A 26323-nucleotide genomic window follows, 5' to 3' on the forward strand; every position below is an offset into this window, starting at 1 on the left:
TGTGTGCTTGCTTCTGTCTGTGTGAGTGCTTCTGTCTGTGTGCTTGCTTCTGTCTGTGTGCTTGCTTCTGTCTGTGTGACCCAACCTGCTCCGCTTCCTTAAAGAACTTCCATAAGGATGTATTTTAAAATTCTAAGTTTTTCTCAAATAAAAAGGAACAGCTTTTCTCTTCATATGAAATGGAGAATGAAGCGGTTTTAATGAACATACTGAGGTTGAATGTAGTATTTGTTTCAGAAAGCCTTACTCCTTATTGAAGATGCAGGTCTGCTGGAGGGTGTACTGATTCTTGGTTACGTTCCACATCCTGACAGTGCCATCGTTCCCACTCGTTGCCAACAGGCCTTTCTTACTGCACCAACCACACGTGATGACCTGGGTGAAACAGACTTTATTTAATACCAGTTTCTATTCAACGTTTTGGGTTTAAACCCAGCCAGGGAACAGTCCACCTCCTATGTTGACTCACCCTGCTCTGGTGAGCCTCCAGCTTGATGAAGGAGCACTTTCGCAGGTCCCCCGCCATGTCGACAAACGTCTGTGGCCGGCTGTGGTTGTTGTCGCGGTCGTGAGCAGCCAGCGTGCGGACCAGCTGCTGGGCGGCCCACTGGCGGTGCTGCGAGGAGAGCCTGGAGGACAGGCAACAGGCCGCCAAAGCATTGGCCAGCTCCAGAGGCCCTACAGCGGAGGGATTATGGGAAGGATGGGCATACAAGTGCGCAATTAGACCTGCTCGACACGGAACAGAAAGGTGACAAGGTGGCCCGGTGAGTGAGAGAAGGAACAAAAAGGAAAGTGACAAACAGAAAAACAGAAAAGGCACAGAAACACCAAAATGTGACCTGAATGAACAGAGAGAAACAAGCTAGAACATGCATGATGGGTGTTAATGAAGACTTAACAAACATTACTAATACATAACTATATTACTACATTAATTACACAAATACATGATAATACTTACAAATGCCACAAAGTAAATCATTTTTTGATACATTGTTGAAACATAAAAATACGTAATGTGGCTTAATTAATCAAGGCAGTGTCATGTTAAGAAGGTTAAATTACTGATATTTGAAAATAAGAGTATTTGGGAAATATGCAAGAAAAACATCTCATAACTAGCTACTTTTTACAAAAACTATCAATATAAAATAATAATGATTCTGATACTAATGAGATGAATAAATCCACAGAAACCGTGACCAACGGACTGGATTACACGGAGCATCAGCTTATCTGTATCTCCTGCTCCTCCAAGCTACAAACCTCTTTTCTCCAGATCAGCCTTGTCATAAGCAGGTCTGAGTCTGGCGCCTTTATCTGCCAGAAGGGCCACCAGAGCCTGCGTGACCACGAAGTTGGGAGAGGTGACGAGCTTGTTCTCCTCGGCCACGCCACGCAGGAAGCTGGGCAGGAACTTCCTCTGGATGGGATCGTCCACTGTGGTCAGATTCATGCCGGTAGCAGCCGAGATCAGGTTCTGGAGGGATCAGAATATTAAATTATTTTGAGTTGCAGCTTTTGTTTCTTGCTTGTTGTGTCATCCCTTGATTTTTCTAATGTTATAATCAGAATCAGAATCAGAATCAGCTTTATTGACCAGGTATGAAGACACATACAAGGAATTTTCCTTTGGAGCATCGTTGCTCACAATGTGCTTACACATTCAAAACAAACAACCCAACAAACAATATATACACACTAATATAGACACACTAATATATACATACTCTAAACAGAAACTGCATCTTTCAAAATTTGTATTAAGATCTCCAATCAAGATTGTTGTATTTCATGTATGTTCTATTGCTTATGGCTGTGTCAATCAAATGGCTATAATTATTGTTGTTTTGGTGTATTTTGTTGCTTTGTATTGCTTGCATGGCTACATGTTCTGAAAAATGGAAATCGTTGTATTAGTGCACAATTTTGTTTGCTTCCTGTCTTTAAAATACTAATTTTGTTGCGGTCACCACTCCTTTGTCCTCTATTTAAATGAAGGCAAATAATGCCACCTAAAATACTTTAAATTTGAATAATCTGAGTCAACTACCTGTCGGAGACACAGAAAAGGCACACTGTTTGACTATGATCTGTTAAATCAGACATCAGATCTCACTAAAGCCATGATATAAACTCAGAAGGCTGGTGAGTAACATTGGGTACCTGAGTGCAGAGCTGCACGAGCAGCTTGGCGGCGTTTGGACTGTTGGAGGCCAAGCAGCCCACTGCTGTGCTGAGGTAAGCCAGACAGGAGATAGGTTTGCTCGCCTTGGCAGCCCCACGGGGCCTTTCAGCATGGCCGGAGCCTGATGTAGGACCGGTGGAAAGACCGGCCCGGCCTGCTGCTGCCAGGCACATCAGCCTGACCAAAGTCCTGATGTCGGTCAAACCCAGAGACTCCAGACCGGCTGCGAGGCTGCAGCTCGAGCCACTGTTTAGGAGAGAAGGGAGAGAAAGACAAAGGTTGCAAATATTTCAGAATAAATGAAGAACCGCTGCTCAAACATACATAATTTTTCACATTCATTTTGGTGAATTACACTGTAATCTGAGCAATTTAATTTGTCTGAGACATTTTTCCCAAAAGTAATCAGATTATGTTCATTTTGTTATGTGAAGACCACTTTTTAAGTAATTATGTTTCAACATATTTTGATAACCTTGGGGCATTATTTCGAAGATTTTTTTGATACTCTACCACAAAGGTTGGGATTTTTCAAATCCTTCTAATTGCGTATTTACGGTTCAAAAAGCAAGACAGCTAATGTATTCGTTCAATCAATGTTTTGCTAATTAAAGAAATGGGCATCTTTAAGTCTGCAAGATTACAGAAAGCTTTACCCTCTGAACATTTGATTTCCAAAGCTGTTATTGTTCATGTCGGCCAATCAAAGTAGACAGAGTAGAACAAGATGAAGATCTATATTAAGGCCATGTGACCCACACAGATGGAGTTTGCAGCCTACCTGACAGACAGTAGGGACAGGGCTCTCATCACCATGGTTCGGGCCAGCAGCACCTGGGCTGCAGCCGTCACCCTCCTAAGCGCCATCACACGGTCATGGGGGTTCTGGAGGGCTGCTGCCTGCTCGCCGAGGGTCACCCTGCCCGATGAACTCTTATCCACCGAGGTCTGACAGCCTGAACACAAACACACACTCACTTTACCGCTATTTATAAAGCTTACAGGGTCAAGGGTTGAACCGATCACTTTACTTGACTATATAATATCAATGCATACATTATGTTGTCTCCAGAGGTAATGGGATCCTTTCAGAGCAACAAAGATTAATTGAATAGTTGTCATCTATTGAATTAATCAACAACAATTTTGATAATCAATCAATCTGTTTGAGTGATTTCTTGTGGAAAATTGTTAAATCTGTTTCTTCTCTCCTTCGTAACAGTTTCTGAATTGAACTGAATTTCTTTGAGTTGTAGACAAATCAAGACATTTAAGGACATCATCTTGGGCTTTGGGAACACACTGATGGACATTTTTCACCATTTCTGACATTTTATAGACCAAATAACTAATCGATAAGTAAAAAAAATTATAATTAATATACTGACATATATATTCCATTACATTAGTTGCAGCCCTAGATCTCGTCTGTCTCACCTATGTGCAGCAGGGTCTCCTCCATGCTGTTGGAGGCAGTCACCATGGCAACGGAGGCTCCCAGTGGGTCGCTGTCAGGGAACTGGACAGCCTCCGGGACGATCTTGCGCTCATTAAGACCCAACGGTCCGGCCAAAAGCTCAAACTCCTCCTCCCCTGTCAGCTTCTCGTCTTCCTCAACGTCCAGCATGTCCCAGTCCTCTGTAGCGGGACAGTTAGGCGCAAACAATTACAAACACATCACATCATGTCAAGACAAATTAAGACAAATTAAATGCATCACATAAAAGTTTGAAATCGAGTTTGAAATGTTTACAATTACCTTCATAGACACTGTCCTGTTTTCCAAGGAGGTCAGGAGCCTGTCCCTTATACCTGAATACATATCACACAATTAAAATATGAAAATTTATCTAAATGTATATATATGTAGTTTAACTTCTTTTAACAAGCTAGAACAAAATGACACACAGGTACAAGTGGCAAAAACATGTTTTTTAAAAGGTCCAACTACATGCTGCTTTTTGGATGCTTGTATATAGACCTTAGTGGTCCCTAATACTGTATCTGAAGTCTCTTTATATAGACCTTAGTGGTCCCTAATACTGTATCTGAAGTATCTTTTATATAGACCTTAGTGGTCCCTAATACTGTATCTGAAGTCTCTTTTATATAGACCTTAGTGGTCCCCTAATACTGTATCTGAAGTCTCTTTTATATAGACCTTAGTGGTCCCCTAATACTGTATCTGAAGTCTCTTTAATATAGACTTTAGTGGCCCCCTAATACTATATTAGAAGACTCTATTATAAAGACCTTAGTGGTCCCCTAATACTGACCAAATCAATTCAAAACATCTCTAGTTAACAAGTAAAAAAAAGTACAATAACGCTGTAATAAATGCTGGATTTTTTAGGGCAATATCAATCTAAATTCTGCAGATATTTCAGCACAATGTTTCAGCTTTAGTAGCTTCATAACATGCAGCGTAGTTATAAGGACTAAGTCATAATGGTGCAAAATCATTCACTAGGCTAAAATACAGGCCAGAAACAAATATGCTTCCTTGTTCGTTAAATCTTTCTGTGCGTACCTCTCCACAATGGGGACTTTGGCCTTGCTCTTGATGGCCAGGTACTTCTCTCTGCAGCTACCGCAGAGCAGGTAGTAGGGGTTTCCACTCCCACACTCGCCTCCGAACCAGCCGTCTACGTAGGAGCCGTTGCTGCGGTAGCCTTGCCGGTTGGCGCTGCGGCCGCAGCCCGGGTGGCTCTTCTTCATGTGTTGATTGAAGTTGGCAACGTTGGCCTCGCACAACTCGCACACCACCACTTCATCCCGATCGTCCGTCTCACATACGTGCTGCGAGGTGTGGTACAATTACAGAGGAACACGAGCAGAGTTGTTCAGGACAGCAGTTAATCCTCCATACAATGTAATGTGCTAAAATATGAATCAACAACAGCTTTGCATTAATGAGTTCCAAGCAACAGCCAATTATCAGCATTGAGAATACTCATTTTGTTATTGAAAAAGTATTATGTCATTCATTCCATGCCGGTTAGATCAGTGGAGTGAGTGTGCTTTTGGGGAAGTGTGCTATTACAAGTTACTGTGTCATTAAGCCATCCATTTTTAGCGTGCAGATAAAGTATGAAATAACTGTGAGTGATAAGTGATGCAAGGCAAGTAACGAGCACGCTACGAGCAGAATGGAGATGGCAGCCCTCTGGACATAGCAGAAAGTCACACACACCCATGTTGGCCAGTCCAGTACCTCCGGGATCCACATTCCCAGAATGTCGGTGTCACTGGCGAGGTCCTGGCCAAACATGGCCTCCATGGTCTCCTCGTCCAGGTCCATCTCTAGCTCTTCATCCAGGTTGAAATCGTACAGGGCTCCCGGATCTTGTTGCTGTTGGAGGGATGAGACCTCCCGACGCGACTGGCTGTGGTGTGCCTGCACCGAGCGGTACAGTCCAGCTTAGAAGGAGAGGAAGTTTAAAGTGAAGTGAGGAAGTGGGAGGTTTATCTGCAATTTTCTAAGACAAAGTGCAAAGAAAGGTAAAAGATGTTTTTGTGAAATATTCTTACCAGCGCGGGCTAAAAGAGTGCGCGCAGCCAGGTCAAAGCGGTGCTTCCTACCGACAGCAGAGCGGCCTCTGAGTTGACCCCCGCTGGAGGCTGAAGCACTGTCCTGCTCCAGACCATCCGGACTACAAAGTACACAAATACACAAAGACTTTTGATATATAGAGAGACGCACGCAGCAAGGTCAGATTCAAAAGCAAAGGACTCAGCCCACACTGGGTGAGCTAGAGGTCCCCTCAGACAATTTTTTATTTTATTCAGTATAAAGTGTAATACTGAATGACGTATGGAACGGTGGACAATGACATGATAAACATCATACTCTGCTGTTTATCATTATTTCAAAGTAGAACATACAGTTTAAAAAACGTACAGTTTCACTTAGTTTACTCCCTTCTGCAGATATTAATAGGTGTGTTCGTCACATTGTTTTGAATTAGTAATGTGTAGTTGCTAATACAACTAAAATTTCAAACCTACCCACAGAGTCCGTTTTACACACAAGAACAATTTGGACATATTGGCCTTTACTTTGCCCTTCTTATATAGCAGTATTTTTTTTGCTGGTACTAAAATTTTGGAAGGACAGAGTTCCAGGACCAAGGACATGAGTCAGACCAGGTCCAATTATATGCAGTGTACTCAGAACGATTATACTGCCACAGGTCTGGGTTTCATTATGTCTAGTATCGAATTGTACTCGGTATCGGACAATGTAGTTTTAGGAAATACATTTTCTATAGAAAAGCTTTCTTGCAATTAAATGACAATTATTTTGGAAATGGATTCACAGGTATTGATAAAGATATGACTGACATAGAAAATGTATCTTCTGTCCGTCTTTCGTCTCCTGTAGTCTGTTGCATAATGTTGTTGATCCAACCTCTATTTAACTCACAAAGCATTTTCACTTGACACTTCCAACTGTACCTCTCGATGAAGCCCTCCTCCATTTCTGAAGTATCTGCACTGGCGATGTCTCCAGGCGAGCACAGATACGGACTCCTGTCCAGAGATTTGCCTCCAGCAGAGGCTGTTGCACCCGGACAGGACGAATCCGACCCATCACCACCAACACCGCTGCCTCTGGTGTGAGACTCGTCGTGCTCGTCCTCTGTACCCGGATGCTCGATCATCCACATGGCCAGCACCGTGATGTTCTGAGCGTCTGCTTCTCCTCGAGCGCCTGAGATAACAGGAATACACACCGGACCCGTCAATAAACCACACAATGATAGTCATACCACAATATTCAGAGTCATATCACACAGTTTGGGGGGAAATCATACATTCTAAGCTTTGATATACAACCTGCTGTGCTTTTTTAGGTCATGGTTAAAGTACTAATATCAAAATCAATGCCACAATTATGTTATCCTCTGCTAATACCAACATGGTTGTTTTTGCATTGTGGATTTGCTTGGTACAAAACAGACAATTTTGATAACCATGTGTTTTATGTATTTGTAAATTGAAGATCTTTGGGTTGGAAATGTTGGTCAAACAAAACAAGACCTCTAAAGATGACTACTTGAGCTAAGGAGGGAATGGTGAGGAGCATTTTTCTCTGTGACTGACCGGTTGCTTCCAGAGCTTTGGTGATCTGGCGCAGGGAGAAGCCCATCTCCAGTAAGGGCACAGCGATAGCAGGAGGTGGGGGGGATGTCGACAGCCTGCTGCTGGGGTCTGACATAGCTGTAGCAAATAACCAACACAATTAATTAAATTGTTATGAAACATGAGATATAGGTTTGTATATCGTACTGTGTGTTTGTAAATGTGTAAGTATCTGTGTCTTTTTGAATCTGTTGATGCGGACAGACAATCACTCGTAGTACCCGGCATACTAGCAGCATGGCTAAATGCTAGTTTGGTTTTAGTAGGTGCATTGCCGCCACACAACTGTCACACAAATTTAAGTGACACTCCCACGTCGCCCCACAACCCTACACTGAAGCCCACAATGTTTGATTTGGTGTGAATGCAGTCGAAGGACTAAGCCCACTATTTAAACCATCGTCTAATTATTAAAGTTGTTTTCTTGTAAACAAACACAAGTTATGCCTATATTTACTGTCACTCACTAAAACTAACCATTCATATCATTGAGGTCTAACAAATGTAAAACATTTTCAAATATGTTTTTTCTAAATGGTTTGAAACCTGCATTTTTTACATTTATGTTTTGTAACTTGCTGTCTCAGTCAAGGCAGACAACTCCATCGGTCAATCTGCTGGTCATGTGTGGGGAAAAGGTCACTGCTGTGCTGCAGATTAGAAACTAGGCCAAAGTCAGTTTTACAATCACCAGCTGGATACGAATTTTACCAAACAGAGAGCATCATGTTTATTTATGGTTAGGTATTAGACTTTTATCAGGAGTATCAGTTCTGCAAACAGGGTTGTTATTTATTTATTCATGTTGTACCAGTCCAATATGACAGTCAGTTGAAATTGTGTTGTAAGAAAACTTGTATCCTTTGCTATGAATCTATTTTGATACGTTTTCCAGTAACTTTTGTAATTTTACATGTTTAATCTTTAAAATTTGATACTGATATTGCAATATTCATGTCAATACCATGCAAACCTAGTTTGCATCAAGACCGTGATCGAACAGAGAGTTCATATAAAGATCATTTTCTTTGATAAACCTTGTGTTGTCATTGAGGATAGGTCTTTAATTTGTTCTTATTAACTCAAAAACACAGTTAAAAAGGAAAAAAATGTGCAGTTTGTGTTGGCTGAAATTGGCAACAAGCAGTTCAAGCTTTTCAACAGCACAACACCCATGTTAACATGCATGGCAGTCTGGCATACTTACAGGTGCCCGTTCTGTTTTGTGGTCTGGAGGTCTGGGAGTCAGGGGACGTGAGACTCTGCCGGCGGCCGACCTCATCTGAGGGAGAGGTTGGAAGAGAAGACACCGGCGGGGTCTGAGCTCGACGGGTTGGAACCAGGGTAGTAGTCGGGTAGCTTGAGAACATTTGCCTGTCACATCACAGAGACGCATTAAAAGAATCATCTCAGATTAATCATACATGAAAAACGAGGCTAATAATCAACACTAGCTGACTGACAATATGTGCAGCCATCTGTTCTGACCTGAGGAGGCTGAGAGGCATGACCCCCGGAGACTCTGAGGCAGGGACAGTCTCGGTGTCTGTGACAGGTGTGGTAGCAGTGGTGGTGTCCTCCAGCGAGGAACTCATGAAAGAGGTGGTGCTGGAGGCAGAGGGGCTGGTTGTGACTGGGGTTTGTGCCAACTGCTCACCCTCTATACCTTCCCCCTCACCTTCTGGTTCACTTCTCACTCCTGAGGGAAATGACAAGGCAGACAAAGCTGAAAAAATGATTATTATTTTTACAGTTAGAACTCTCCAAGCACTAATAAACAACATAACATCTCTACATATTCTCACCTGGCTTGGCCTTTCCCCCACTGTGTTCCTCCAACAACCCATTCACGACCAGTTTGTAGATCATGGCCTGTGCCCTCTCCAGGTCTGCCAGGCCCAAGGCCCGCTTAATGGGCGAGCGCATCACTGCTCGCTTTACCATATGGCGCATGAGAAACTGCAGAGCTGCCCGCATCTCCACTTCTTCCTGGCATACTGGCGAGGTGGCAGCTGTGCTTCCACTGGTGCTGGCATTTAGGTCAGCATTGTGGCCGCTGGGTGCTACTTCAGGCAACACCTGGATGTCAGACGAGAGAAAAGGTATATCAGGTACGAGATTTCATTAACATCAGCCACACAGATTCTGTAAATCTGCTCCATAATATTTTAATTATTCTGTTCACGTAAAAACAAAATATAAAAACAGAGAAGGGGGGTGAAAAAAAACAATAAAGAAATAGCTCAACATTTTGAGCTTTTTTGCAATAAGTGCAGAAATGCACTTATTCACTTTGTTGCCGAGAGTTAGATTAGATGAATACTGTCCTCAAATCTGTCCGTTATATATACAAGACTCCTTAGAGACTAATTTGACAGCAAAAGACACTAACACATGAGATATAAAAGTATATCAGGGAGTAATAAAGTAAGTAATATTAGGCCTGCACGATTCAGTTAAAAATATTTACCACCATTCTCTGACACAATTGTTTTGTCACAAAGTGCAATGTGTATTGCACAGATGAACCCTGACAAAACAAAACTAATTGGCAGTACCAAACGTGGATTTCTTTTGGCAACTATAGCACATTGCGCATCACCACAAGCCTGTAACCATAGAGGCTTCAATGAAGAGAAGGGAGAGCATCGCAGCGCTTTAGAACCTATTTTATACATTCAATGTTTAAAACTCACTGAAGTAGCAGCGTTTGAGATGCGGTTGGCTCGTAAAATTTCAAGGTCATTTAAAGGTTGAATCGCAGGTAAAGGGGTGAATCGAGAGCTTAATTTTAATAAGACCTATTGTGCAGGCCAAGTAATAACAGTGCTTTAGAGGCTCTAATAGGCTAGCTGTTTCAGCTGTTTTCAGTCTTTATGCTAAGTTAAATAACTTCATATTCAACAGATAAATACACCAGTGGTATCAATCTTCTCATCTAACTCTCAGCAAGAAAGCAAAAACGTAGATGTTCCCAAAATGTTAAACTATTTGCCTTAAGAAGTTTCTGATACCACTGAAGAACATGTGATTGATTAAACTGCTCTTTTATGGGCGTCCAGATAGCTCAGTTGGTAGAGCGGGCGCCCATATATAGAGGTTTACTCCTCGCCACCGCGGGCCCTGATACGAATACGACCCGCGGCCCTTTGCTGAATGTCATTCATTGAAAAAAAAAACTGCTCTTGTATAGGTCAACTAAGCAAGCTGCAGTACCTTTGGTATTAGCAGCAGCTCAGCGTACTTGCTACAGCTAAGCAGGGCGCTGAGGGTCTTCATGGCTCCCAGGTAGAGGTAGGACAGCTGCACAGCGTGGATTTCCGACTGAGTGGCGATGGAGGAAGGAGAAGGCTCATGACTGCGGGAGCCGTGCTCGTGCCCTTTCTTCCTGTTCCCCTCAGCAGGAGCATGAGGAGCTGCAGTAAAAAGGGTCTCATTTCCGCCTACACCTCCGCTAACCACGGATGAGATCTCACTCTCGGACTTTGAGTTGGGTGCCGCATGTGCTTTCATCTCATCCAGACTGTGGGACACACGCAGATCAGAGGTAGTGGTGCTTGGAGCTGCTCCAGGCGAGGCTCCAGTGTTATCCTTTTGATCATTGCGGTTGTGCCCCTCATTGTCCGCCTTTTCTTCGTTACTGGTCGGCTCGTGCCCAGTCGAGGCTGCGTTGCGATGCTTCTTGTCGTGGCGTCGTGCGCTGAGCTTAACGGCGGTTTCCTCATGGATGCTGGTGAGGTAGGTGAGGTCCAACAGCAACGAGGCGGTGAGGCCACGGAAACACGCCACGTCAAAGGGCAGCGGCTCGCAGGGTTCCAGGTTGTATAGTGGAGTGTCACTAGGCGACCAGAAAGTTGGGAAGCTTTAATAGAAGGGAGTGGAGAATGAAAAGAGACAGGGGAAGGAAACACAAAGTGAGGGAAAGGGCAGGAGAGAAAGAGCACAGCATGCAAGACATATACAGAGAAGGAATGTGTGGGTACTGGGTATGGCAGTAAAACATGCCCCTCGATGATTGTTGGACCATGCAGAAGTGTAATGGATTAATAATGATGCAAAAGGGCAAGTCGATAACACCAACATAGAAACAGTGAATTAATGCAAAGGAAAATAGAAGGTGAAGAAATGATTAAAAGGCTAAAGGACACAGAATGTCAGATGAATGTGATTACAGGCAGTGAAGAAACCTTTAACATCAACTGGGTTTAAAAATACACTTTATCAGCCATGTGGTCATACTGTTGGTAACTGTATGTCTAGCCAACAGCATGTGTCACATACGTACCTAGAACAAACAGTCCTGCATATCACTGCTGTTGGACCAAGAATAATCTTATAACAACAAAAAGGTTGTTTTTCACAATATTCAAGAAGTAAAAGCAGGTTCCAGAGGCCTAAATGTTACAAAGTAAACATGTTTCACCAAAAGCAGTAACATATAAAATCTGGCGGAAATTGTAAAAATAAATTCCTAACTAGTTTGAAATTTCTAATTTCTAAAAATCTATAACATATAGCAATAAATAGCTAGGGCTGTCCTTGACTAAAGAAATTCTTAGTCGACTACTGGACAGAGCTATAAAACTGAGTTTCTCTGCATAAAATCATGCAAAAAGCACCACTTTAAATCTTGCGTTTACAACAAATGTGGACATAAGTTTTGATTGCTCTACTAATCGACTCAGAAGGGCAGCCCTATAAATAACAAATATATGTCAAAGAAAAGGGAGAAAAAATAAGCCAAAGCAAAACGTTTCCGCCAGTACCTGATGGTGATCTCGGCCTCGTCCCACTGCACCTTGGCTGAGGTGCTGCCTTCCTTCACCACACCTAGCAGAGTAGCATGCCTCCCGGTCTGCTTGTGCACACAACGCCCGCCTACACGTAGGCCTGCATCCGCCCCCCCGATCACCGCCAGAACCGGCCAAACTTCTGTACAGAGTGTCCTAAGGTGGTGCTCTGACAGCTCGCCCAAGCCATGCTGCCGTCCATGGCGTCCCCTCTCCTCCTCTGTCCTCACGGGTGTTTCTTGGCTTTCTTTTTGGGCGTCGTGCTCCTCGCGGCTCTGCACCGAGCGACTCTTTTTCAGCCTCTGACCCCCACCGCTGCCGGATGCACTGGCGGACTCTCTAAAGCATGGTTTGATTTTGTGAAGCCGCTCGATCATGGTCTTGTTGATGCGATGGGTCCAGTGGTCAGTGCGATGTAAGATACGGATCAGCTGAGTGGTGGCCTCGGCCAGGACAGTGGCCATGGGGCTGCAGACTGGGTCACCAGGTAAGAGGTCTCGAGGTGTTCCCCTCATTTGCATGTCACAGATCTTAACCTAGATTTTTTTTTTAAATAAGCAGAAAATAAGAATTATATTTAAAATAAATGCATAGATACCCCATACAGTAAATAAACAAAAAGGCAACATAAAAACCAAATAATTCAGATAAGATAAGTTGTACACTTTTTAAAACAGAGTAGAAGTAAAATAGCAGAAATCTTTTTTTTTTGATAGGTCAGTCTGCACAATTATTACAAGCATCAAAACTTGTTAGATGATTTAGCTGTTTAAAGGAAAGATGGGGCACCACACAGATGCTTAAACCAATGAACACACACATTCCCTTCATCTCGCTCTATCTTCCGGCCAACGACCAATCATAGGTAGGTTTAAGTATCCATATTATGAAAAAATTACTTATTCTGGGATTTGAGGTGTTATTTTGGGTCTCTGGTGCTTCCACACACATACAAACTTGGAAAACCACTATGCTGTTTTTAGTGAGATATGGTTTCTGAATGTCCTCTGCCTTCAGTCTCCGGGTCTCCCAGCTAATCCTGCCTTGTACTGACCAAAGTTAGAGAAAGAGTTATCTAGCTGATGTGATCTTACCTCGCTACTGCGGATGTGCAACTCCCAACAAAGAAAGTAAAGAAGTGAGATGTCTCACTTTGCAGCTAAAACAAGTGATACGTCTCAGTCTGTAGCTAAAACAAGTGAGATGTCTCACTCTGCAGCTTAAACAAGTGAGATGTCTCACTCTGTAGCTAAAACAAGCGATATGTCTCACTCTGTAGCTAAAACAAGCGATATGTCTCACTCTGTAGCTAAAACTAGTGAGATGTCTCACTCTGTAGCTAAAACAAGTGAGATGTCTCACTCTGTAGCTAAAACCAGCGATATGTCTCAGTCTGTAGCTAAAACAAGGGATATGTCTCAGTCTGTAGCTAAAACAAGTGATATGTCTCAGTCTGTAGCTAAAACAAGGGATATGTCTCAGTCTGTAGCTAAAACAAGGGATATGTCTCAGTCTGTAGCTAAAACAAGGGATATGTCTCAGTCTGTAGCTAAAACAAGTGATATGTCTCAGTCTGTAGCTAAAACAAGCGATATGTCTTAGTCTGTAGCTAAAACAAGCGATATGTCTCAGTCTGTAGCTAAAACAAGTGAGATGTCTTAGTCTGTAGCTAAAACAAGGGATATGTCTCAGTCTGTAGCTAAAACAAGCGATATGTCCCAGTCTGTAGCTAAAACAAGGGATATGTCTCAGTCTGTAGCTAAAACAAGTGATATGTCTCAGTCTGTAGCTAAAACAAGCGATATGTCTTAGTCTGTAGCTAAAACAAGGGATATGTCTCAGTCTGTAGCTAAAACAAGCGATATGTCTCAGTCTGTAGCTAAAACAAGCGATATGTCTCAGTCTGTACCTAAAACAGAGACCCAAACACACAGGGTGAAAAGAGGATCTGCAGCAATGTGCAGTACACCAAAAGTATGGTGTTTTTTGAAAATTAAACCATATAAACCTATTCTGGTACAACCTCAAAATACAATTATGAACCTTTAAATGAGCATAACGCTTTAACAATTTTTATGCAACAAAGACATAATAGCAGGAAAAAGAAAAATCTCATCCCGAAGCAACTGTTGTTTGACTATAAACAAACGACAAGCAAGCCAGCAAAGGTAAAATACCTCCTGCTTCTCAGACAGGTGGACAGTTATGTGCTCTTACCTTCTCTCCTGGGTTACTGCTGTAAAACATCACACAGGGATAAAGCTCTGTGGCGTCAACGTCTTCGAAGGCTAACTTTGGTTCCTGTGGAATCACAAGTTAGAAGTTAGGCTACACAGCTTTTCTTGTTGATATATGTTGTATTTATGAATTAATTTGCATGTGTATTTAAGTATTCCAGTAAAGAGGCTTTATTGCTCTGTAGTCAAGTGGTTTATCAGATATATAAATCAATAATGTGATAGGGATTGACATAGAGAAGTGGCTCAAACAAGACGCTAGCGATGATTAAGTTTGTGAAAGGTTAAATTGTTTTTCATAGATGTTTCTTTTAAATATAAACCTATATATACACAAACATGATAAACTGCTGCGTGTCACATGAATATAACCCCAGTCTTGTCATCAGAAGACTACAGTAGATAGGTTTGCTGGAGTTTCTGATATTGAGCCAGAGTCTCTCACCTCTCCGTTCTTGCCAAAAGAGATAGTTCTGGCCTCCATGTCCATGACACAGGTGATGAAGTCTCCCTGCGTGAAGCTGCTGAGTGTCAGCGTTTGCTCCCCGTTGTGATACAGGTTTCCGCTGTATGCTCGGTACAGCCACATATCCGACGTGGTGCGGTGGTTGAAGTCGTGCACGGGCCACCGTGAAACGCCTACACATGTACCCTCATTGCCTCGATTCTCCTTCACGATGTAAAACTACAAAAGGGAATAAAACGTGGTATGAATCAAAACAGGGAGATGAAAAAAGGAGATAATTCATACTTTGTGCAAAAGCACTTTCCCATCAATTAAAGACCTGTCTCAACTGTAATCATTTAATAATAATTTGCAATTAATTGAGCCCTGTTGGGTCGATTTAGCTGACTTTATAACGGGTTCTCTTAAAATGTTACCAAAATGTTCAAAGAAACTGTGGACTACCACAGCAAAGATAACGCCGTTATTATCATTTTTGTACCACATTTGAAGCTTTGATAATACAACAGTGTACCTTCCACTGATAGCATCCAGAGGAGATACCAGTAGAGGCCAGGCCATAACCTTTACCCCCACTGCCGTGGGTCAGCCCCTGGCCATTTTCTACCACACAACACTGAGCCTTCTCTGGGTCAAAGGACACTTCCTGAATGGGAAGGTTCTCGTCCTCCTCCTCCGCCTCTCCCTGCAGGTTAAAGAAACTCAAAGTCACTCAAACAAATTCTAATTCTCAAGACACATGGATAGAGAAGGAGACTGGTTGGTTGCTCACCTGTAGTTTAAGTTCTTGAACTTTTTCTCTAATCTGGACTGAGTGTTTGGCTTGAGCAATGGGAGCTTCCCACATGCAGTCAGACAACAGGGAGAACAGCCGCTTAACAACCTAGAAGAGAACAAACTAGATCAGCTCACGGGCTGACTAAAGGTCCATTAATCAGAATCTACAAAAAAAACAGTTAGGGGCTTACCTGTGTCATTTGGTCATCCTCCATATTGGCCTCACAGGCAGGCAGGACAGCTTCCAACACATGAAGAGCTAGGAGCCGAGTTCTCAAGTTTCCCACAAGAGGGACCCCTGAAATTAAGAGCCGGGGGTCAATGTCTCAACCATGTTTTTACTTTTAAATATGTGTGTGTGTGTGTGTGTGTGTGTGTGTGTGTGTGTGTGTGTGTGTTACATAAGCTGGTTGTACCTGAGCAGCATTTCTGTGCAGCGATGTTAAGCAGCACCTCAGTCCATTTAGGGGAAGCCATCTTGGACTGGATGGCCTTGGAGGACACCACTCTCCTGAGGAAGACGAGGAAGTCTCCAAGGTGAAGTTCAGCAGTATGCTGCTTACGCACCAACGCTAAAAAACAAGACAATAAAAATACAAATACAATTTCATTAAATACAAACCTTGGTTCACTTTTACAGCAGGTTCAGCACATATTAACTACATATAAAAATATATATTTTTTTGGTATAAAAACAAGTTTTAAATCAGTATTTAACAATCTGAACATTGGCTGGCTGTATATCCATTTTAAATGACTTATGTATACATAAATTATTTGCTTTGTCAAGGTACCAGCTGCTATATTTGGTGTGTACTGTGACTATGGTCCCATGTTTGTAAAAGATTATGTGACAAAACTGGCTCGTTTCTTAATTATACATTTTCAAATGATTATTCTTTTTTTTTTTTTTTTCGTTATAATTCTTCCTAACAAGGTTAATTTATAAGTATCATTTGGTTGTTATGGAAAAACGGTTGTCAACAAATGTGTTTGATCATAGCCTCTGTTGACAGAAAATGAAACTGCACACATGAATGTAACAATGGGCACATATAAAGGATGTTTGATGTATTATCACACACAAGGGACAACACAGCTGCCTCCTTAGGGCACCAAAATGGACTGGAAAGAGTAGTGAGAACAACTTTCTTACTCACCTCTGAAGTCTTTCTTTTCAGAGTCTGTGCTGTCCTCCTGTTTGCTGTCTTCCTGGTCTTTTCCAGAAGATAGAAGAGTAACTCCTGCCTGAGACAGCAGGTTCTTCAACTGACTGCAGAGCAGGTCCAACAGCGACTGGACAACTTTGGGATTTAACTTGTCTGCATACGTGCTGCAAATGAAAGGAAGGACTTACGCTGTTAATTTGATCTTTACTTCAAGTGTACAAAAAGATGATGTCACAGCGACTCCATTTCTCCAGTTTTAAACCTCCTTAATCTCTTACCCAGTGCTGATGGCCAGTATTTGCAGCAGGCGTGTGGAGGCCACCTTAAGGGCGGTGCTGAGCTGAGACACTCCGGGTTTTTGCAGGAGCTGGAGCGGCTGCCCCAGCATCGTCTCTGTCCCGCAGAGCTGGGACAGCACGTTGAGCAGGCCACTGGAGATGGCCAGGGACACGTCCACTGGCTGGTAGCGAACACTCAGAGCAAACACAGTCACCAGCAGGAGGCGCTGCTGGGCTTCTAGGATGGAAAAAAGACAAGAGCAAGAGATAAAAGTATCAGGTGAAACTCTAAATCCAAGACCAGATCAGGTCCCAAGTACTGCAGTGTTTTAAGGAGACTAAAGCAAGCTTAAGTAAGTTGTTTTGATAAGTCACTGAGGTTTCACTGCTGGGGATGCACAGCAGTAGCCTTTATTACCTATGTGGTGCTTGTTTGCCTGCAGTGCCCTCTCCAGTGTGACAGACAGTTGCTGGTAGATCTTATGAACGGCTGTCTGGATTTCCATCTGGAGGCTCCTCTTAGCTGCTCTGACACCATCCTGCAAAAGAAGGATGCACTGGTATGTTAAGATAGAGATTAAAAAAGCACAGACAATATGGTAACTACTCACTTATGAATCAAACACAATCAGTGGGACTTCTGCAAACTGAATAATACCATGGACTGTAATAATCTCGTACCTGATAGTGATGTAGCTGCACGCTCTCTCTCTTCAGCCCTCCAGTGCCCACGGTGCCGAGGCCAAAACATCCTGCCAGGAACTGCAACCTGACGGAGGTGAGCAGAGAGGAGGACTGGAAGGCACTGCTGGATCGATCTGCATTCCCCGGCTGACTGCCCTTCTCCTCCATTCCAGAGATCAACACCACAATCTGGTGGAGGGCCTCCAACCGCAGCTGGAGATAAAACACATCCTAGTAGTCAAGTGGATCCTCTAACAGGGTCACAAGTGCAACTCTTGGACTGTTTTCGTCTCCTTAATGGAGAGCCACAGACAGGATAGGGAAGTCAAAAATTATTGAGAAACGTACTAAAGCATTGTTAGTTGTGGTGTTTTCATAGGCTTCGTTGACAATAAGGAAAATATAGAATATCACCAGCCTTATCCTTTTAGCAGTGCTGTTTTGAAAGGATGTTACTGGACAAAGGGTCATAGAATATTCTCAACCTCAGCTGAAGCATTTCAATCCCTTATGAAACCCCTTTAAACACACGAGCATCACCACAACACAAAGAGTTTCATGACAAAAGAGTTATAAAAAAGTACAATAACCACTGTGTCTGTAGTCAAAATAAATTAGCGTTTTAATTTCATGGGGCATTAAACCAATAAAAGATACCCCAAAAAAAGTCCTGGGAGTGCCCCTCACCTCTCCTCTGCTCTGCTGCTGTTCCATGGCCAGGATAGTTGCCTGTGGGCTGGTGGACATACTTTCTTCCGGCTCCTTGAAGGCTGGAGCCAGGCCCAAGTCGCCACTGATGAAGCTAACCATGTTGTCAATGAGAGCATGGATGCCCAGTGTGCGGCACAGGTCCAACTCTGAGTCTTCATAGGAGTGTGCTGAGCTGTAGGTCCGCTGGCGGCTGAGTTTGGCCCGGAACCAGGACTCAGCCAGGGAGTCTGGCGAGCTTTGAGGTAAGCCTGAAGACAGGAGGAGAGGAGAGAGGAGCCTTTCAGATGTATATATAGACAAGATAACTCTTTTGATGGATGGGCCATGTTCCTTTTAAGCACTTAGGAGCTATGCAGTGAAATGCATTTTTACTCTATAAGAGTTTGTCAAATGGCCAAATGCTGATTCTTCATGCGGGCACAAGCCTTTATCAGCCATTATGGATTCATCTTTAATGGGCGCACTGAGTTTCCAATACCCACTGAGGTAAAAATGCTGCAGTTGACAAGTGAAATGATAATCAGAGCTGGTGTTTCCATATAACAACTGAGAGCACTGAGGTTAATAACCAGTACTGATGATTTGTTCTTAATTGCAACAGGTAACTCCATGAAAACTCTCACAAATCAAATTTTTCACATGGAATAAGCCTTCATTGTGTAGAATAACACACATTCCAAGCAGAAGATGCTGTTATTGTTACAACAGGCACATCTGTATGTTCCTTAACTATTTCTGAGGTCTATGCATCAGTGCAGAGGGCAAAAAATGTGTGTTGAAGTGACGCTCAAAACAAGGCCCTCATTATGAGAGATGAATGAGGAGCATCACAGGGATGAAAGTACGGGCTGACAAGAGGAATAAACATGCCATCGTTTACTTGGTTGGAGTTCCTCTTGTGTTTGGGGCTCAACTGCCCCAAAAGAAGTAAATAAACTATCCACAGCAATCAAAAGACAGAGAGACAAGAGTAACATATGATTGATGACCTGTATTATACTTACTCGCAACATTAGTCAGATCTGTCTGTTTAACATCTTTATTACCTCTCTTTTTGTGAGAGAAAGCCAAGTCCAGGTCAACATTTCTCCTTCCACTCTGAAAGAGAAAACAGAGACAAAGATGTAGCTTTCAAATTACAACATGACTGTCCACAGACCTTCAACACAGAAAGATTGTGAAGGTTTTTTTTTTTCCACAGTGTCTGCATTTACATAAGTCTATTTGAATCTTGTTTAAAATAATCATACATGTAATTATGTATCTAGTTTATTTATTAATAGAAAAATCAAGTGAAAAATGACCATCACAACTTCCCAGAGACCAATGTGGATATCTTCAAATTGCTTGTTTTGTCTGACAAACAGTCCAAAACCCAATGATATTCATTTCACAATGATGTAAAATCACAGAAAATCAGCAAATCCTCACCATTTGAGGAGCTCAAAATTTTCTTGATAAACGACGTAAACAAAAGATTGAGCATGAAGCTCCTTTTTGATTAATTTTCCTTTGATTGGTGCACTTGTACAATAAACAGTTGTTCACAAAAAAGTAAATAATAATAATTCCAGTGAGTATAAGTGTGTGAATGAGTGTGTCTGCTCTACCAGAGTGTATCCCTCTTCGTCTGACTCGGGCTGAGAGAGGTCAGACTCGCTCCTGGACTTGATCAGCCTGTAACTCGGGCTGCTCTGCACTGAGCGGCTCTCTGCACTCAGACTCTCACTCCTACACGCACACGCACACACACACACACACACAAACAAACACACACACAAACACACATCACAGAAACTAATTCATCATCTTTGTCACGCCAATGCAACACTATACAAAAGTAACCAAACTAACAAGAAAAAAAATTATTTTACCCCCTAAAAGCATAATATATCACCTTTTACCTACTGTTTACAATCGGTTAACATATCTGTTTATATTAAAGATGCCACAATAAGGAGGTTTTTTCCCATTGGTGTTACTATTCTTCCACTTTAGCTCGGGGAAAAAAAAGCCCGACAAAACACAAACAGAAAATTCTGCACTACAGAGGATAACTTTAGAAAATACCTACTTAGTTTGTGTAACAACTGCAGCCACCTGCGAGGTTGTCAGCTATGTGTCTGTCATACTCTGCGTGTAGGACAATTCATTTAACCCGCCAATCCTCTCAAATAAAGTTGCATGTCACAAAACTCTCTGCTGTGATCACTGTCCAGGAAATCGTATTAGCTTTAGCTGAACTTTAGAATGCATTTACAGCATTTACAGTAAGAGAACTGCAGACTTTCCCCCCCCCCCATCTCATTCTTTGGATTTGCTTTAGGAGAGGATCTCTTACAATCACAGTGACCAACAACTGTTCCAGTGCTCATTTAGGCATGCGAGTGTTGTTATAAAAATTTAACTTTTTTTTAGTATTATTTGTTAAGAATTATAGAAAGGTTTACCATGTTTAAAACAACAACCACATGCCTATATGAACATTGAAACAGTTTCTGGTGATTTTGTGAGGAAAAGGTAATAATGAACTTTTCTCAGACACCAGCTGACTTGATTGACCCTCCAGCAGAGACATAGTTTTACACCACAAAATCCACAATAAAGAGGAAACCTGATTTATAATCTGTCAACACATGAGTTTGAGAGAGATTTGAGTTTTGATTAATCAACCCCTCCCTCCTGTCTGCCCTGTGTGCAGGTGGAAAGCACTCTGACCTGGTCATGAAGCTCAGACAATCCTGTGTTCCAGTGGCTGACTGGGTCTGGCCCTCTTCCGGATTCTGCTTGGTCATCTCACCCAGAACAGGGCTTACCCCCAGCAACAGCATGGCACAGCGGTGAACCACAGAGTTACAGGCTGCTGTGTACAGGTCCTGGCCCTCTGCGAGACCTGTACTGCCCCTCCTCCCCTCCTGAGACAGAATGGCATCCTCCTCTCCTCCTCCTCCTCCGCTCCTAGAAACAGAGCCAGAGCCCAGGCCTGTGCTGCTGCTGGCCCGCTCTCTATCCCGACTGCGAGCTACCTCCCGCGCTGAGAGGAAACATTGAAAGATTTCTGTGTGGTGCAAGATGCACATACACAAATAAAGCAAACACCCACACAACCACAGACACACACACACACACACACACACACAAGTAGCCGGGTTAGAGGACAAGCAGCATGCAGCCGCACAATACACTCAAAGTTTACTAGAGTGCAAAGTTCGTTACCAACGCACATGCAAATGCAACCCGTCAAAAAGTGTCCTAGCGCATTTTAAGCCAACTGTTGGATGACAACAATGAAAAGCGTATGGTTGTCACTCATGTTATATATTCCCTTGTAGAGGGCTGTGATATGGCTAGATGTTTCCAAAATTGGCGCTCTCATTTAATTCCAGTAACTTGTTTCTGTTTCACTATTGTCACTGGAATTGCTGTTGCTTGGCTGAGGTTAGCTGACGACATCGGAGACCAGCACACAATGACATTTTTAGAAAAGTACACTCTAAATCAATTTGAGGGTTGTTTGTGCGCTATTAAAATTACTCGAATGTCGCAATAAGAGCCACTAGTACTTTATAACAATAGTTTGAGTTTCTCAAAATTAACAAAGTACGATTGAGTGCACCATTTTTTTTAACAAGGTGCACCTGAACGCACCATGGAGTCCTGTCAGAGCTACAGTCGCCGCCCGCAACTGAATAACATACACTTCTAATCAATGTACTGTATATACATTGGCTAATTAGCTGCAATGTTTTGTCATAAAAAACAATTAGGATCTTCACTGAATTCAAAACTAAACTTCCTGTATATGATTAAATTAATGTCCAAACCATTATAAACTCCTACATAAAACATCGGATTGGAAAAGTGAATGAGCTTAACTTTAACCAGAACTAACCCAACATGACAAAACATTCAACAGGATACAGCGCCAAGCAAACAAAGTTAAAAACAATTGCTTAGCATTTTAACCAGTTTAACAATTGCCATAAAGCAGACGAGTGAATCAATGGAGCAGGCAAGATTAAAAAAAGCCTTAAATGAACTGAAAAAATGCACACTGTACCTAATGATCAGCACACTGAAATAAACAACATGAACAACTCCAAGCATGTGTACTTACTTCCAGCCGTCATAACTTCGTGTTCCCTGTCTTCCTCTTCATCGTCTTGCTCCTGATGGCCCTCCTCTCTCTCGCGGTCGGCTCTCTCTTCCAGCTCAGCCTCCTCGTCGATGGTGCGTGTGAACGAGTGCTCCTGAGGGTCCATGTCCAGAGAGTCCTGATTGTCTGAAATCTGACAAAGTGTAATCAAATGACATCAATGAGTGCATGTGAAAAAAAATGTAGTTTCATAATAGCGATATTAATATTTGACCCTTGAAGATGCCCTGCCACACCTATTTCATTACTTTGTGGTAATGTCTGTAGTTCTACCATGGACTCAATCTTGGTTACCTTGTTTCAAGCCATTCTAGTGTGGAATAGAAAGCCTGCACACACATTCACCACATAACACAAACACATATGGACCGAACATATTTCAAAAACATGCAAGATAAAACGATTTTGTGTGGCAGGGCACCTTTAAGTGTTAATGGACATATAGGACATATTTTAAATAGGGATTTAAAAAAAAATCATAAAAAGTAAATTAAAAAAAAGAATCTTTATTGCATGATGAAACAAAAGTCAATACAATCTATTTCTTATCGTTTTAAGCTCTTTTCTATGATCTGTTCGTGGCTTGCTGCTGGACGATGCTCACAGCTGAGAGCTTTGTAACATATGCCACTTTATTGGAGAGGATCGGCGGGTTAAATCAGTCGTCCTACACCCAGAGTATGCCAGGCAGACACACAGCTGACAACCTGGCAGGTAGCTGTAGTTGGGACAGACTTTGATATACGTTCCGTTGACAGCAGCAATCGGTACAACTTCCCAGCTGTCTACAGACGGAAATACAGAATTCAAGAAAGTGTGTCTGTGCCTTTGAACAGGGACGTAGATGCCTGCTGGTCCGTTAAACGGTTAACAAGGCTTGGCAAAATTAGCATTCATATTTTAAGTACAAAGCACCTACTAGCAAAGAAAGCATGTTATTAGAAAATGATAATGTTGAGGCCAAGTAGTTTATAAGACTCTTTATTAGCAAAATGCAACTTTTGTTTACTCACTCTCCTCTCACGCGAAGAGGATCTCGTCTGGATGAAGTCCATATTCTTACAGGCCAACAGGCGGTTTCGTACCTTGTAAACACAACGATACACCTCTGCAAGGGCCTTAGATGGTTGGTACCTGATGTGAAAATAAAAACATACTTGTGACATGGAACGTTTAATTTAGACTAGCACTGTTAGACAGTGTGGAAACCTTGTGGCTGACATTTTATAAATATTAAGTTACAGTACCTGCCCTCTCCACAGGCTTGGCCCAGCAGCCCTGTGTGCTTCAAAAGGGCTGCTAACGTAAACCTGGACACGGTGTCCAACAGGGACTCATTACTGAGAGACGCATTGTCCCAGTCTGCAACAGAATATACAGCGCAGTCAGATACTTTTCTAGACGAGTGCCTCTAGCATAGAGATTATAGAATTCATGATATGCCTAGTCAAAAGGTTAAAGGACCTTTGCTCATAGCGTAGTCCTGCATGTTGATCCAGAGGCTGTTGGCGGGTTCTTTAGAGGAACACAGAGCTAAATCCACCAGGAGGCTCAAGTCCGGACGCAGTGTGCAGTCAAAGGGCTTCTGCTCTTCGTTACCGGACAGTGCTGCTTCCAGTAATGAGCTGATGCAGGTGTCTGGAGGACACAAGAAACGAAGAAAACATCAAATGAATAATGGAAGGAAAAAAAAGAGCAAAAGGAGAAACATTCACCTACAAAATATCCCGCTGGAATTAAAATTCACAACATTTAGGAAAGCTTATTCTAGTGCTTATGTTTTTACTGTATCTGTCCACTCCCTACCAAGCTGTGGGATATCCATTTCCAAGCCATTGCTGAAGAGGGGTGTTTTCAGCCAGTAACCAGTATCCTGTTCCTCCAGTGAGGTGGGAGCTCCTTGCAGCATCCCACCGAGGCAACGGCCCACCAGCAGGGCAACAGTCCTCTCCAGATCCACGAGCCACACCCAGGAAAGGGCCGGCTGGGGCAGGGACATTCCCGACGCTGGCTCGGCAAAGTCAGAGGTACCTGAAAAGTTAGAAAAGCGTAGTGGAATAAGGACAGCATGAGTTCTACTGGAATAATTAGATATTGAGAGCTTTACAACTTTTGATTTGAAGAGTGAAAATGTCAAAGATCCCAACAGAAACAAACCCTAACCTCTACAGTTACAGCCATGTATTAATGTATAGCCACTAAATTAAATGTGTGGCCTACTAACAAACCAAACGGTCTTTAGGACAAAAGAGAAAGTGCTAAATTTAAGATGTTAAATCTTTGAAGAGGGCATATGTTCAACATATGAGCAACATATGTTTAACCTAATTTTCATTCAAACAGAAACACCACAAACAGCAGCAATCTACATTATTGTTTAGTAAGTGATAGTGATTGTAAGTGACATATTGTGAAAGCTAAACCAGGCCTAATATTGTTATGAAATGATAGTATTACAATGCCAACTTAAAAGCTTGGGGAAAAACTAATGAATAAACTTTCAATTAAGGTTGCTGCACAGCAGATGTTTTGACAGTATGATGCACATAAAGGTTTTCTTTGAGAAGCTTCTTGTGTCATGCTCACCATGAAGAGGCCACTGCAGCTCCTGGTCCTCCAGGGGGGAAGCAGCAGGCAGCAGCCTGTTGAGGCGGTCCAGAGGAGGCAGCAGATCCAGCAGGTGGCTGAGCAGAGGCCTCGCCACCGACACCGGAAGCAGCAGCAGGGAGTTGGTTATCTGGCACAGCATGCTGCCTGCCGCTGACACGTAGATCACATCTGGAGATCACAGAAACATAATCATTTTTTTGCGGGTTTAAACATTGGTACTGACGAAAACAAAGAAACTGATTTTAGATATTTATGAGAACTTGTTATGGATCTGAAGTGAAAAAGGAAAGAAAAGGGTTGGTAGGGTAATTCTTCTTATTTCTATCATTTCCATTCACCATGACTCTATTACCCTATAGCTAATGTCAAATTAGAAAACCTTAATTATTTATGTTGTTTTATGCAGTTTAAACTAAAGTGACTTTGGGCCTTAACATGAAAACAGAAATAATGAAAGTTTTTAATGATGAACAGGCAGAAGTGAACTAACGGAGAATAAGAGGGTTAAGATAGCAACGCAGTGAGATAGGAAGATGCATTTCAGCCATGCTGCAAAAGAGATGAACTGCTCCTCTTCACCTTGTAGCTTCTCTCGTATGCTTCCGTTCCAGGAACTCTCTTTTATCAGAGCAGCCGAGCGAGAGAAGATATCTGTGGCGTGAGGCAGCAGGAGCTGCAGATGCTTGTGGAGTAAAGAAACACTGCTGGAGTTCTGCAAGAAAAAACATGAAGATGATAATGTTGTAAAATTCATCTTTACCAATAACAACGAAGTGGCTTTTCAAAATATCTCTCTGGTCTTAAAAGAGTATGAGATCCTGAAAATACAAACTTTCGAAACTGTGATTCATGAATATGCGCAGCCACCGAAATTCACTCAATTAGATCGAAAATTAGCTCAAATAAAGAAAGAAAAGCCATCTAACTAGGATTTACTTTGCTTCATGCATCAGTTATTAAAAACGTGTTTAGTTTCAAGAGCCATTGATTTTACGCCTCATGAACAAGACCATGTGAGTTGTGAAATAAGATGGCAATAAGAAGTAAACAACTTCATCATCAACATCATGGGGCATCTGCCTTTCAGGTCAACAGAAACATGATGTAAT

At 42.4% G+C, this 26323-nt stretch overlaps 1 protein-coding gene across 10 annotated transcripts in view; it reads right to left on the reverse strand.

Moving 5' to 3' along the window:
• The window catches only part of herc1 (HECT and RLD domain containing E3 ubiquitin protein ligase family member 1), a 67345-nt gene that overhangs the window by 22506 nt on the left and 18516 nt on the right, over positions 1-26323 (reverse strand). For 2 of the 10 annotated variants that reach the window (XM_034897017.1, XM_034897592.1), the window contains exons 16-53: positions 25794-25926; positions 25191-25382; positions 24411-24635; positions 24069-24242; positions 23852-23966; positions 23618-23738; positions 22566-22737; positions 21167-21506; positions 20059-20179; positions 19453-19546; positions 18425-18696; positions 17735-17950; positions 17472-17592; positions 17054-17291; positions 16767-16939; positions 16023-16178; positions 15798-15904; positions 15602-15712; positions 15344-15514; positions 14809-15048; positions 14344-14427; positions 12103-12662; positions 10553-11198; positions 9142-9415; positions 8825-9062; positions 8544-8710; positions 7298-7414; positions 6650-6905; positions 5723-5844; positions 5385-5611; positions 4722-4990; positions 3951-4003; positions 3629-3829; positions 2973-3147; positions 2170-2437; positions 1270-1483; positions 470-729; positions 248-375 (exon numbers count right to left, since the gene is read on the reverse strand). In XM_034897017.1, coding sequence (XP_034752908.1) covers positions 248-375; positions 470-729; positions 1270-1483; positions 2170-2437; positions 2973-3147; positions 3629-3829; positions 3951-4003; positions 4722-4990; positions 5385-5611; positions 5723-5844; positions 6650-6905; positions 7298-7414; positions 8544-8710; positions 8825-9062; positions 9142-9415; positions 10553-11198; positions 12103-12662; positions 14344-14427; positions 14809-15048; positions 15344-15514; positions 15602-15712; positions 15798-15904; positions 16023-16178; positions 16767-16939; positions 17054-17291; positions 17472-17592; positions 17735-17950; positions 18425-18696; positions 19453-19546; positions 20059-20179; positions 21167-21506; positions 22566-22737; positions 23618-23738; positions 23852-23966; positions 24069-24242; positions 24411-24635; positions 25191-25382; positions 25794-25926 — 7751 coding nt within the window. The remainder of the gene's footprint in view (positions 1-247; positions 376-469; positions 730-1269; positions 1484-2169; positions 2438-2972; positions 3148-3628; positions 3830-3950; positions 4004-4721; positions 4991-5384; positions 5612-5722; positions 5845-6649; positions 6906-7297; positions 7415-8543; positions 8711-8824; positions 9063-9141; positions 9416-10552; positions 11199-12102; positions 12663-14343; positions 14428-14808; positions 15049-15343; positions 15515-15601; positions 15713-15797; positions 15905-16022; positions 16179-16766; positions 16940-17053; positions 17292-17471; positions 17593-17734; positions 17951-18424; positions 18697-19452; positions 19547-20058; positions 20180-21166; positions 21507-22565; positions 22738-23617; positions 23739-23851; positions 23967-24068; positions 24243-24410; positions 24636-25190; positions 25383-25793; positions 25927-26323) is intronic. The other 8 variants (XM_034897774.1, XM_034897271.1, XM_034897680.1 and 5 more) reach the window with 8 other exon arrangements.

Source organism: Etheostoma cragini, chromosome 1 (assembly GCF_013103735.1).
Source record: "Etheostoma cragini isolate CJK2018 chromosome 1, CSU_Ecrag_1.0, whole genome shotgun sequence".
Lineage (NCBI taxonomy): Eukaryota > Metazoa > Chordata > Actinopteri > Perciformes > Percidae > Etheostoma > Etheostoma cragini.